This window comes from Mizuhopecten yessoensis, unplaced genomic scaffold (assembly GCF_002113885.1).
Source record: "Mizuhopecten yessoensis strain PY_sf001 unplaced genomic scaffold, ASM211388v2 scaffold9173, whole genome shotgun sequence".
NCBI lineage: Eukaryota > Metazoa > Mollusca > Bivalvia > Pectinida > Pectinidae > Mizuhopecten > Mizuhopecten yessoensis.
Genome location: NW_018407915.1, coordinates 201886 through 214799, shown reverse-complemented (window position 1 = coordinate 214799; position 12914 = coordinate 201886). Strand labels below are relative to the sequence as shown.

At 39.0% G+C, this 12914-nt stretch overlaps 1 protein-coding gene across 3 annotated transcripts in view; it reads left to right on the top strand.

Moving 5' to 3' along the window:
* Positions 1 to 12914, top strand: part of LOC110457519 (ATP-binding cassette sub-family A member 1-like) — an 86160-nt gene that overhangs the window by 55847 nt on the left and 17399 nt on the right. For all 3 annotated transcript variants that reach the window (XM_021508839.1, XM_021508841.1, XM_021508840.1), the window contains 14 exons: positions 2441 to 2652; positions 2789 to 2918; positions 3325 to 3595; positions 3915 to 4010; positions 4359 to 4595; positions 5545 to 5769; positions 7149 to 7326; positions 7593 to 7708; positions 8309 to 8456; positions 8869 to 9122; positions 9489 to 9606; positions 10872 to 10940; positions 11419 to 11525; positions 12170 to 12311. In XM_021508839.1, the coding sequence (XP_021364514.1) occupies positions 2441 to 2652; positions 2789 to 2918; positions 3325 to 3595; positions 3915 to 4010; positions 4359 to 4595; positions 5545 to 5769; positions 7149 to 7326; positions 7593 to 7708; positions 8309 to 8456; positions 8869 to 9122; positions 9489 to 9606; positions 10872 to 10940; positions 11419 to 11525; positions 12170 to 12311 (2303 nt within the window). The remainder of the gene's footprint in view (positions 1 to 2440; positions 2653 to 2788; positions 2919 to 3324; positions 3596 to 3914; positions 4011 to 4358; positions 4596 to 5544; positions 5770 to 7148; positions 7327 to 7592; positions 7709 to 8308; positions 8457 to 8868; positions 9123 to 9488; positions 9607 to 10871; positions 10941 to 11418; positions 11526 to 12169; positions 12312 to 12914) is intronic.

Here is a 12914-nt window from a genome sequence, read left to right as displayed (position 1 = left end):
GATTCTAGCTGTTGCTTGTTGTGTTATCTATGTGATTCTAGCTGTCGCTTGTTGTGTTATCTATGTGATTCTAGCTGTTGCTTGTTGTGTTATCTATGTGATTCTAGCTGTCGCTTGTTGTGTTATCTATGTGATTCTAGCTGTTGCTTGTTGTGTTATCTATGTGATTCTAGCTGTCGCTTGTTGTGTTATCTATGTGATTCTAGCTGTTGCTTGTTGTGTTATCTATGTGATTCTAGCTGTCGCTTGTTGTGTTATCTATGTGATTCTAGCTGTTGCTTGTTGTGTTATCTATGTGATTCTAGCTGTCGCTTGTTGTGTTATCTATGTGATTCTAGCTGTTGCTTGTTGTGTTATCTATGTGATTCTAGCTGTCGCTTGTTGTGTTATCTATGTGATTCTAGCTGTTGCTTGTTGTGTTATCTATGTGATTCTAGCTGTCGCTTGTTGTGTTATCCATGTGATTCTAGCTGTTGCTTGTTGTGTTATCTATGTGATTCTAGCTGTCGCTTGTTGTGTTATCTATGTGATTCTAGCTGTTGCTTGTTGTGTTATCTATGTGATTCTAGCTGTCGCTTGTTGTGTTATCTATGTGATTCTAGCTGTTGCTTGTTGTGTTATCTATGTGATTCTAGCTGTTGCTTGTTGTGTTATCTATGTGATTCTAGCTGTTGCTTGTTGTGTTATCTATGTGATTCTAGCTGTTGCTTGTTGTGTTATCTATGTGATTCTAGCTGTTGCTTGTTGTGTTATCTATGTGATTCTAGCTGTTGCTTGTTGTGTTATCTATGTGATTCTAGCTGTTGCTTGTTGTGTTATCTATGTGATTCTAGCTGTTGCTTGTTGTGTTATCTATGTGATTCTAGCTGTTGCTTGTTGTGTTATCTATGTGATTCTAGCTGTTGCTTGTTGTGTTATCTATGTGATTCTAGCTGTTGCTTGTTGTGTTATCTATGTGATTCTAGCTGTTGCTTGTTGTGTTATCTATGTGATTCTAGCTGTCGCTTGTTGTGTTATCCATGTGATTCTAGCTGTTGCTTGTTGTGTTATCTATGTGATTCTAGCTGTCGCTTGTTGTGTTATCTATGTGATTCTAGCTGTTGCTTGTTGTGTTATCTATGTGATTCTAGCTGTTGCTTGTTGTGTTATCTATGTGATTCTAGCTGTTGCTTGTTGTGTTATCTATGTGATTCTAGCTGTTGCTTGTTGTGTTATCTATGTGATTCTAGCTGTTGCTTGTTGTGTTATCTATGTGATTCTAGCTGTTGCTTGTTGTGTTATCTATGTGATTCTAGCTGTTGCTTGTTGTGTTATCTATGTGATTGTAGCTGTTGCTTGTTGTGTTATCTATGTGATTCTAGCTGTTGCTTGTTGTGTTATCTATGTGATTCTAGCTGTTGCTTGTTGTGTTATCTATGTGATTCTAGCTGTTGCTTGTTGTGTTATCTATGTGATTCTAGCTGTTGCTTGTTGTGTTATCTATGTGATTCTAGCTGTTGCTTGTTGTGTTATCTATGTGATTCTAGCTGTTGCTTGTTGTGTTATCTATGTGATTCTAGCTGTTGCTTGTTGTGTTATCTATGTGATTCTAGCTGTTGCTTGTTGTGTTATCTATGTGATTCTAGCTGAAGCTTGTTGTGTTATCTATGTGAATGTAGCTGTTGCTTATTGTGTTATCTATGTGATTCTAGTTGTTGCTTATTGTGTTATCTATGTGATTCTATCTGTTGCTTGTTGTGTTATCCATGTGAATGTAGCTGTTGCTTGTTGTGTTATCTATGTGATTGTAGCTGTTGCTTGTTGTGTTATCTATGTGATTGTAGCTGTTGCTTGTTGTGTTTTCCATGTGAATGTAGCTGTTGCTTGTTGTGTTATCTATGTGAATGTAGATGTTGCTTGTTGTGTTATCTATGTGATTCTAGCTGTTGCTTGTTGTAATATCTATGTGATTCTAGCTGTTGCTTGTTGTGTTATTTATGTGATTCTAGCTGTTGCTTGTTGTGTTATCCATGTGATTCTAGCTGTTGCTTGTTGTGTTATCTATGTGATTCCAGCTTTCGCTTGTTGTGTTATCTATGTGATTCTAGCTGTTGCTTGTTTTGTTATCTATGTGAATGTAGCTGTTGCTTGTTGTGTTATCTATGTGAATGTAGCTGTTGCTTGTTGTGTTATCTATGTGATTCTAGCTGTTGCTTGTTGTGTTATCTATGTGATTCTAGCTGTTGCTTGTTGTGTTATCTATGTGATTCTAGTTGTTGCTTATTGTGTTATCTATGTGATTCTAGTTGTTGCTTGTTGTGTTATCTATGTGAATGTAGCTGTTGCTTATTGTGTTATCTATGTGATTATAGCTGTTGCTTGTTGTGTTATCCATGTGAATGTAGCTGTTGCTTGTTGTGTTATCCAGCTGAGTAATTTGTATGTGTGTTGTGTTATCCAGACGAGTGTAACTGGGTCCATGTGCTAGACTGCGTGAGAACCTACATTCCTGAGGCAGCTGTTGTTGAGGACATTGGATCAGAAATGACCATCAAGCTGCCGATGACCGCCGGCAACATGGAAAGACTTTATAGTTGTCTACATAACCTTGACCAGCACAAGGACAGCCTCCATGTCGGTAGCTACGGCATCTTCGACACCACACTGGAAGAGGTTTGATCTTCTACTCCTTTAGTCAATATTTATAAACTTTATGGCAGTTCTTCATTGATATATCAGAATGGATGTGATGTAACATTTACAAGTCTTTCAAATATATAAACTTACAACATGTTTGGTGTGTTTCCAGGTATTTTTGAAAATCTGTGCTGTGGCGGAGAAAAACATCCCTTTAACAGGCGAAGTTGTGCAGAAAGCTAGTGAGATAGAGCTCAGTAACAGTCAGTTAGGAATCTCTACGGACAGGGACTGGCAGACAGGTACTACAGTTATTAGAGAACTCTTTTGATTGAACAATTCTCAGCTATGATAACCATCTGTTATCTGTTTGAACAATTTTTGTGAATCATTAAACTGGCATTATAGTGACTTGTTTTACCTAATTGTACATGACTTTGCCACATAAGACTATGCTGTTATCTGTAAACATGCTTGAAGTAGGAAAACAAAACCAGAATATGCATATACGTCATTCTCTTTCAATTAGTAGTACCCTTGTGTGTCAATAGAATACATGGTTATCAATAATCTGTCAATACATTTTACTGTAGTGATGATTGAATATTGTAGATAAAAATGATTCAAATAAAAAGTGAAGGCTTTTAACTATGCTGACCCATTCCCCCCCNACATTGTTTACTCTGAACTGTAACCTCTTGACTACAGCCCCAGAGAAACGGTCCAAGTCTGCTGTCAAAAAGTCCCGCATCAGAGTGTCGACAGGCAGTCAGAAGGTCCAGCAGATCGGGGCCCTGTTTACCAAGCGTTTCCATCACTACCGTCGTAACTGGAGGATGTTCCTGTCAGTCATACTGTTTCCTGTGTTGTTTGTGGCAGCAGCCCTCGGCATGTCGCTCATTAAACCCAATGAGATAGAATCACCTTCCCTGCTACTGACACCTGCCCTGTATGGTCCTAACAGCTACTCCTTCTACAGGTGTGTGGATTAACTAAGGTCCAGCATCATATCCACTCAATGTTGATAATTAATGACTAAGTTAGATTTAAGAAAAAAAGAAATGATCAATACTGGCTGGATATCACAGGGACAGTCAGTTTGTTAGTGACTGGATAGGGAAACAACAAGATTATTGGTGGCTGAATAGTGGATAACCATTCCTTTAAATACTGGTATTATGAGTAAAGTAGTATTGCTATTATGGTCCTTAATTCATTTAATGTGGAGTTGTTCTTTCTTCTCTGAATGTTAATATTGTTATTCTATCAATACCTGATGATTTACTGTTGTCCGCTAGTGATTCTGCCCAGACTGTACAGAGTCGGAGGATATCTGGTCACCTATGGTCACAGCCTGGTATGAGTACTACTTGTATGGCAGGCATGAACTTTGGGTAAGTATTGCCCTATAGTTGTCATAACATGTATTATTAAATAGGTGAACATGTGCTATGGTTTGGCGGCCATTCAACATCATTTTTTATTCCTCAAACACCTTTTTCTGAATAACCAAAGAGTTAGGTTTTAAAAATGCTCAGTTGTGAAGAATTTGCTCAATGAAGATTGTAAGATCTGTATGTAGTGTTTATCTAATGGATTCACTGGGAAAATGTTGGGGAAATAAAGTTGTTGTAAACATACTTATTTGACCTATGTGATAGTATCAGATACAGTATTTGTGTTCTAGTAATGTTTGTAATGTCTTTCAGCGAGATGCACATGCTTTTGTTATCCTCTGACAGATCACAGTTTGTTTGCGAGAAAGGAGAGACCATGTTCAGTGGCAGTTTGAGCAGCCAGACAGCGTACGACGCAGCACAGTGCACCTGTTCTGACTACAGTTACACCTGTAACAGCCACGCCCACTCCATCAGCGTACCACAGGTAGTCACCAACACTACCGACATTATCCAGAATATAGGTGCTCATGATGTCACTGATTACCTCCTCAAAACCTACGAGACTTACAAGGAGAACAGGTTGGTCTCACTAGTTTTTCCTTATAATAGAATTGAGATATAAAGTCAATCGGCCTCATTAGGACTATACTCAGTTGCTTTCCTTGAGAGGTTTTCATAAAACTTGACATGCATGTTAAATTTTACTATAGTTAAGCATTTTGAAATGATTATAAATGAGCAACTGCAAAGTCTAAAAAATATTTGTGGACTTTAAATAAATTATAATTAATGGGAAATTTGAAAACTGACAAATAAGATTCATATTTTATTGTAAAACTTTATTGTTGACATGGATGTAAAACCTTTGTCCATCCTCTTTTTGATGAAAATGTTCGCCTTTGACATATTTTTGACAAGTTTGGGTATGACGTAATGAAGCCATTGTTACCAAAAATAGAGTTCTATATTTGTACAATTTGTATGGCTTTTCAGAGGAAGTGACAAGTAGGTATTTTGAGCAAGGGCAAAGAGTATTACATTAAGTTGAGGAACAAGGTCACTGCCACTTAAAATGGAATTTTACAGAAAATGGCTTGAGGTCATTTGATAGGTAAAGCAGGAAGCAGAGATATTGTGAGCCGTGCTCACTTTCGCTAGTTTATTTCTAAAATAATAGCGTTGCAATCTTCAGGGGTTTTGTTGATTTGTTACGTAAGCAGTGGCAGTCAGGTCATCAAGCTCATCTGGTACAGGATGATGGAGTTGTAATAGGTTTCTGTAGTTATCTTCAGGAATCGGGAATACCCACAATTGATTGACTTTTCATGACAATTGATTGACAGCAAACACTAGAACAATGTTAATAATAGAACAGTAATAGATCAATTACATTTACTGATGAGACATAAAATTAGTTAGTACACTCATCACGTATGGCATACAAATAAGTGCGCCCTTGAACTCTGGGATACAGAAGTTCTGACATTTTACAGGGGTATATATGTGTATGTATATATATATTTTACAGATTTGGTGGGTTTTCATTTGATGCTGCCTCTGATGGTACAACTAACATGAAAGCCACGGTCTGGTTCAACAATAAGGGCCACCATGCACTACCAGGATATATAAATGCATTGAGTAACTCCATCCTGAGGTCCAAGATCACACAAGGTGACCCTGCCGAGTATGGCATCACAACTTACAATCATCCTATCCTACTTAGCAAGCAGCAACTCGACCAAGACAGCCTGTAAGTTTGTCCAACAGTTAGTATTACATGTCTTCAGTAAGTAGTGTGTTGTAGGTCTTGTTGAAAATGTTAAAACTTATTTTCAAGCTGAATTTATATCTGCTGATCAAAAAGTTTGATCACCAAAGAGTTATTGGTAGTATAATATATATAATACACGAGGGCCTATCAATAAGGTCTGTCACTAGTGTCAGAAATCACATATAGGGTGTATATAGTCTGTCACTAGTGTCAGAAATCACATGTAGGGCGTATATAGTTGGTCCTTTAGCTGGACGCCATTCAACTCTGTACATGGACGCATGAATTAGCTGGATACCATTCAACTCTGTACTTGGCCGCATGACTTAGCTTGAAGCCATTCAACCCTGTCCTTGGACGCATGAATTAGCTGGATACCATTCAACTCTGTACTTGGATGCATGAATTAGCTGGATGTCATTCAACTCTGTACTTGGCCGCATGACTTAGCTTGAAGCCATTCAACCCTGTACTTAGACGCATGAATTAGCTGGAAGCCATTCAACCCTGTACTTGGACGCAGGAATTAGCTGGATGCCATTCATCTCTGTACTTGGACGCATGCATTAGCTGGATGCCATTCAACCCTGTACTTCGACGCATGAATTAGCTGGAAGCCATTCATCCCTGTACTTGGACGCATGAATTCGCTGGATGCCATTCAACTCTGTGCTTGGACGTATGAATTAGCTGGAAGCCATTCAACCCTGTCCTTGGACGCATGAATTAGCCGGATGCCATTCAACCCTGTACTTGGACGAATGAATTAGCTGGATGCCATTCCACTCTGTTCTTGGACGCATGAATTAGCCGGATGCCATTCAACCCTGTACTTAGACGCATGAATTAGCTGGATGCCATTCAACCCTGTACTTGGACGCATTTTCATGAAGAATCTTTTGACAGGCTTCAATGGGAGCGTATTTCAGATTTAGTCTCAACTTCATTTTAGCATTGAAAAGTAGCCACTTGTCATGGGGACATAACAATAAACGACTTGTTCAATTCTTGTTGGATGATGTTGAAATTTTGCCCATACAGTGTTCTTTATATGCTTTTGCAGTCTGCCAAAGCTCTACTTTATCATTGCCCGTTCGTACAAGACTGTGTGATGACAGTATTTATTGAATGGCCCATGTATTATAAATTTTCATGCAGATTTCAAAGAATTAAATTATAATCCATTGTAAAAGCTAAATATATAATCATTATTTCTGCATGTTATGGATGATCATGGTGCTAAATCACGATCTATATATAGCTAGTTACTGATATACAGATATATAACTTCAATAATGCTCTAATTTTAGTATGGTTCCTTGGTTGAAGCAATGTTTTCAATTATTGTTGTTGTTTAGTCTCCAGAATGCAGCTGACATCGGGGTTGCCATGGTGTTCCTGCTGGCATTCACGGCCATTCCTGTTGGGTTTGTGACTTACGTGGTCAATGAATACACTAACAAGGAAAAGCAGCTCCAGAATGTCAGCGGTGTCGGCAACTTCCTGTACTGGATTACCTCCCTTCTCTGGGATCTGGTAGGTCACAGGTTACAGTTCAAAGTTCTAGGTTACAAAATAAGTGATGTTATTTGTAGATCAGAGATCTGTTTTCAATATCAAAGATATTTATTTCATTCTCTAGGGATTAAGGATATTACTGACGGGGAGTGTAGGTTTGAACATTTTGTATTGGAGTATCTGTTAGGATGTTAGACAGTAGTGTACTGATATTGGGTCTAGTGCCCTACCGTATACAAAAACAGGAACAAAAAAGTCAAGATGATACTTGTTTGCTGTTTCAGGTGGTTTTCTCTTTCACTGTTGGACTTGTGATAATTGTGATGGCCATCTTCAGACAGAATTCCTACTGGGCTAGAGAGAATCTGGCTGGGGTAGTTGTCCTGTTAGTTATGTATGGGTGAGTCTGGTCTGACATTATCAATGAGTCTGGAAAATAAAATTATTCATGAATTGACATGTACATACCTCATGTAAGTATTTTCATTTTTCTATAAGAGCTGTTCTTTGATTTTTTATAAACTTAAGTTGATTCTTGAAGCAATGACGTCCCGTTACAATGACCTCCCGTTACAATGACCTCCAGTTACAATGACCTCCCGTTACAATGACCTCCAGTTACAATGACCTCCCTACAATGACCTCCCTACAATGACCTCCCGTCTCCCGTTACAATGACCTCCCTACAATGACCTCCCCGTTACAATGACCTCCCGTTACAATGACCTCCAGTTACAATGACCTCCCGTTACAATGACCTCCAGTTACAATGACCTCCCGTTACAATGACCTCCCATGACCTCCCGTTACAATGACCTCTGACCTCCCGTTACAATGACCTCCCGTTACAATTGCTGATCAGCTCTGTTACAAAACAAAATGCCAAAAGGTGTTTCCTAGTTCCATCACTGACTGAGCTATAGTTGGTGTCATGTGTTCATCATCTCACTAACATATATAAAATCTCTGTATATCAACATTTATTCCATGTGTTTTATAGATGGGCTACCATACCCTGGATGTACTGCACCGTGAAGCTTTACAAGGACTCCACGTCAGCTTACATGGTCCTCTTTTGTCTCAACGTCTTCATCGGCATTTTACTTGTCTCGTTTGTCTTCATCCTCAACTTCTTCTCTTCACAGGAGGTAGGTTGTCCTCAACTTCTAGGAGGAGGAGGTAGGCTTCAAAGAAGTAAGGTCAAGCTTACAACTCACATTATTGCAGGAATTGTATGTTCTTAAAGTTATGTTGTAGTGTTTAGTAAAACTTTATTGCCCAGATTACCCTGTCTGGACAATGTGTCGTGGTAGGGGGACATACACAATGTATTATATTATTTCTAGACCTGGGAGGGGATTCATATTGTTTTACAATACTTCAAAATGTTTTTGTTCCATATAGTTTTGAATAAAAAAAAATTGGGACTTAAGAATCTCACCCCTAATGGCGGTGGAAGATTCTGTTATTCTAAACTGGGAGGGACTGTGATTTTAAAAACTTTCTGAGATTCTGTATATTTTACAATTTATCAATTTATCTACGGATTCATTTTTGCAGGGTATAAAGAATGTGTACGATGTTGTGCGACACGTGTTCCTGATCTTCCCACCGTACACCCTGTGTGATGGGCTGATACAACTCACTACTAACCAAATTCAGACGGAAATCCTGGCCCGTTTCGGACAGGACACCTATGTCAGCCCGTTCTCCTATGACCTGTTGGCATATAATTATATAGCACTAGCTGGCACAGGATTTTTCTTCTTTGTCATTTTGTTCTTCACAGAAATAAGATGTCCATCTCGTGCAAGGTAGGTTTAATGTCCCTTACAAATTAAAAACAAAATACTAGGATGCTGATATTTGGCATGGAGGTTCCTGTGGGGTATACTATTGATGTAGTGGAGTTAAAATTAATGAATTATTTTCAAATTTTTGAAATTTTCTACCTGTTTTGTACTTAACTTTTTTGATGTTAATGTAGACTAGTAAAGTTTAAATTAAAAAATAATTTCAAATGTTTTAGACTTTTGACCTTTTTTGAACTTAACATTTTTGCAAACAAATTTTTAAAGACGATACATTTTTAAAAAGGCGAGCATTGGGTGGCTTTGAAACCATCTCTGGTTACAATTCAATTCAGTAGTAAATTCTTCATTCTTGGATATCGTTTGCAGAGTAAAGAATAGTATAGATGATGAAGTTGAGGAAAGTAATGAGGTGAGGATTGAGAAACAGCGTGTCCTGTCCCATCAGGCTCGGGATGACACCCTCGTGGTCAGCAGCTTGTCTAAGGTAAACACCACAACCATGCTACAAACCATATAGTTCTCCTGTTAGAATTATCATTATATATCTCTTTCAATCCCGTCTCACTATTTCATGGGAGGCATATGGTGTTACCTATGTCATCTTTTAGCTGTGATATCAAGTGATATTTGCTATTTTTAGGTGAACCACATGGCCAAGGGGACAGTAATGTCTGACAGACGTTTTCTGTTTTCTTAAACCTTTAAGATGATCTACACAGGTCATGATGTCAAATCACACTTATCTTGTGATGTTATCATTGGTAGTGATTGAAAATTGAAACAGTATGTGTTTCAAGGCAAACAGATGATTCCCTGATCTATGTGAACATTAGAAAAACTTTCAAGTCATATGATGATTTTCTTAATTATATTATTAGCTCATGATCACCTGCCCAAAGGGAAAGAGAGCTTATGCCGTGCCGCAACGTCCATCGTTGTCCATCGTCAACTTTTTCTTTAAAACCTATCTCCTCCTAAACGCCAAAGAGGATTTCAACCAAATTTAGTCTGAAGCATCAGGGGAGGGCAATCATTTCTTAAATAAATGAGGTTGGTTCGACCCCTGAGGCCAGGGGGAGGGGCCCCTGAAGAGGAACTTAGCTAAATTTGCTTTAAAACGCATCTCCTGCTTAACACAAGATAGGATTTCAACCAAATTTAGTCTGAAGCATCACTAGGAGAGGGCAATCATTTCTTAAATAAATGAGGTTGGTTTGACCCCTGAGGCCAAGGGGTCGGGGCCTTGAAGAGGAAATTAGCTAAGTCTGAAACTTCATTGGGGGAGGGCAATCATTTTCTAAATAAATGAGGGCTAGGAAGACCGGGCCCCAAAGAGGAAAATTATCTAATATTTTGCTTTAAGACATAATATCCCCTAATTGCCTGCAAACATTTCTTAAATGAATGAGGTTGATTTGACCCCTGCGGTCCTAAGGAATGGTACAGCTAGATTATCATATTCTATGGTGTAGTTTTTATAAATTGTTAAAAATTGGTTTCTAGGTTTATAAAAGCTTATATAGTTGAATGAAAATTAAAGTATTTTCTAATTACACCCTGTAATATGACATGTTACTTATTTCAAAATCTGTTAACATGGCAACTCAATCAGGGGCCTCTTGTTTAATTTCTGAATGAAAAGATGAGGTATTGCTTTATGACCTATTAACATAATCCAAAAATTTGTCAATGTTGTATGTGACTTCTGAGATAGAAGCATGTCTGTGATATGATGCATTGTCGTTACAGGCCTATAAGAGAGGAAGGAAGAGTTTCTTGGCAGTCAACCATCTGTCATTTGGTGTACCAAAGGGAGAGGTAAGTACCTTTTGATAATTTTCTTCAAATTATTTGTTGTTCATAGCAATTCTATAGTTTTCTGATTGAGACTGATGTATCTGTTTGGCAGTAAGATTACTTTTCACTCCATTACCCTATAGTCTGACATATCTATGGGAGTACATGTATTATTCTAGGATAGAACTAAAGTCAGGACAGAGACCAGATTAATGCCTGTACGCTATTAAAGTCATCAGAATGATAAACATCATATGTTTAATTTCAATACAATAAATAAAGCAGTCACACCCTTGTGTATGTAATGGCTGACATAATGATTCATAAATCACATATATCTTGACTTCACCAGACCAGAGTTGTAAAGGAAACAGAACTCTGTTTCTATGTGGTGGAGGTGTAAAGCAAAGTAAATCTACAATCTATTTAAAATAAACTTCCAGCAATGGAGAGGACAATGAATAATGTAATGTTTATTGATGATACTTGTTGATTCCAGTGTTTCGGACTGCTTGGGGCCAACGGTGCAGGAAAGACAACAACCTTCAGGATGCTGACAGGGGACATTCTCCCAAGTGAGGGCTCCGCCACTATCAATCACAAGAGGTGGGTTTTACACGTCCAGTCACAGACATTATCAAGGTCACGATTTTGATGTCGCTGTCAGGGATTGAACCTGGTTCATGTCTGTCCTTGCCCCAGTGTTGTCTCCCTTATCATACTACTGAAAATAGGTTGATATAATTAACCACTAGACATCACAATCCTTTGATCAAGTTTCTGGTCCCTTTACTTTAGAGTGTTGACACTTGTCTGAGGTGACCATTACTCCCCATTACATCGTGGTGAACACATACTTCGTAGAACGTCTGTCGTAGCTCAATGAAACAGGCTGACCATCACTGGCCTTTATATAATTGCAATCCAGGATAACCATAACTCTTATGTTTGTGTGTGTGTGTGTGTGTGTGTGTTATCTTTAAATGTAATCTTGTTGGTATTGTAGAAAGAAGCTACAAGTTATATGTATATTAATCATAATGTTCGCCTGCAACGGCGAGTGGTATCTACGTTCAGACTAACAGTACGCAAAATAGGTCCATATAGCGGCTTGACCAAGTGTAGAATGCATTCAATATTTTCACACTTGACAGATCAACTCGGGCGAGTTGACCTGCTCACCGAGCATACAGAGAAGTCGACTCGGCCATCCAACAAATGTATGTTTACAGCAGTATTGTACTTTGCAGAGTTACTCGAGCTAACCAAGCCATTGGACAAGAGGCAGGCTACTGTCCCCAGGAGGAGGCTCTGGACGGGTACCTGACGGGACGGGAGCTTCTCCACTGCCATGCTAAGCTGAGAGGCATGCCTGCCGAGTGCAGGGATTCTGTATGTATCTTATGGCTGTGTGGGGGGGATAGGAGGGCAAATTACCTCAGTGTGTGTGTGGGGGGGGGGGAATTACATCAGTGGGTGCGGGAGGGGGGGGGGGGCAGGGCAAATTACCTCAGTGGGTGTGGGGACCTAGAGGATGAAATACTTTTGTGATGGGAGACAAGAGGGTGTAAATAACATCAGTGTATGGGATGACATAAGGTGATTACTTAAGTGTAATTGGGTGGGGAAAAGGAGGATGAATTATGAATAACTTCAGTGAAGTAGGGGGACAGAAGGGTGAATTACATCAGTGTGGGAGAGGGACAGAAGGGTGAATTACTTCAGTGTGAGAAGGACAGAAGGGTGAATTACATCAGTGTGAGAAGGACAGAAGGGTGAATTACTTCAGTGTGGGAGAGGGACAGAAGGGTGAATTACTTCAGTGTGGGAGATGTACAGAATGGTGAATTACTTCAGTGTGGTAGATGGACAGAAGGGTGAATTACTTCAGTGTGGTAGATGTACAGAATGGTGAATTACTTCAGTGTGGTAGATGTACAGAACGGTGAACTACTTCAGTGTGGGAGAGGGACAGAAGGGTGAATTACTTCAGTG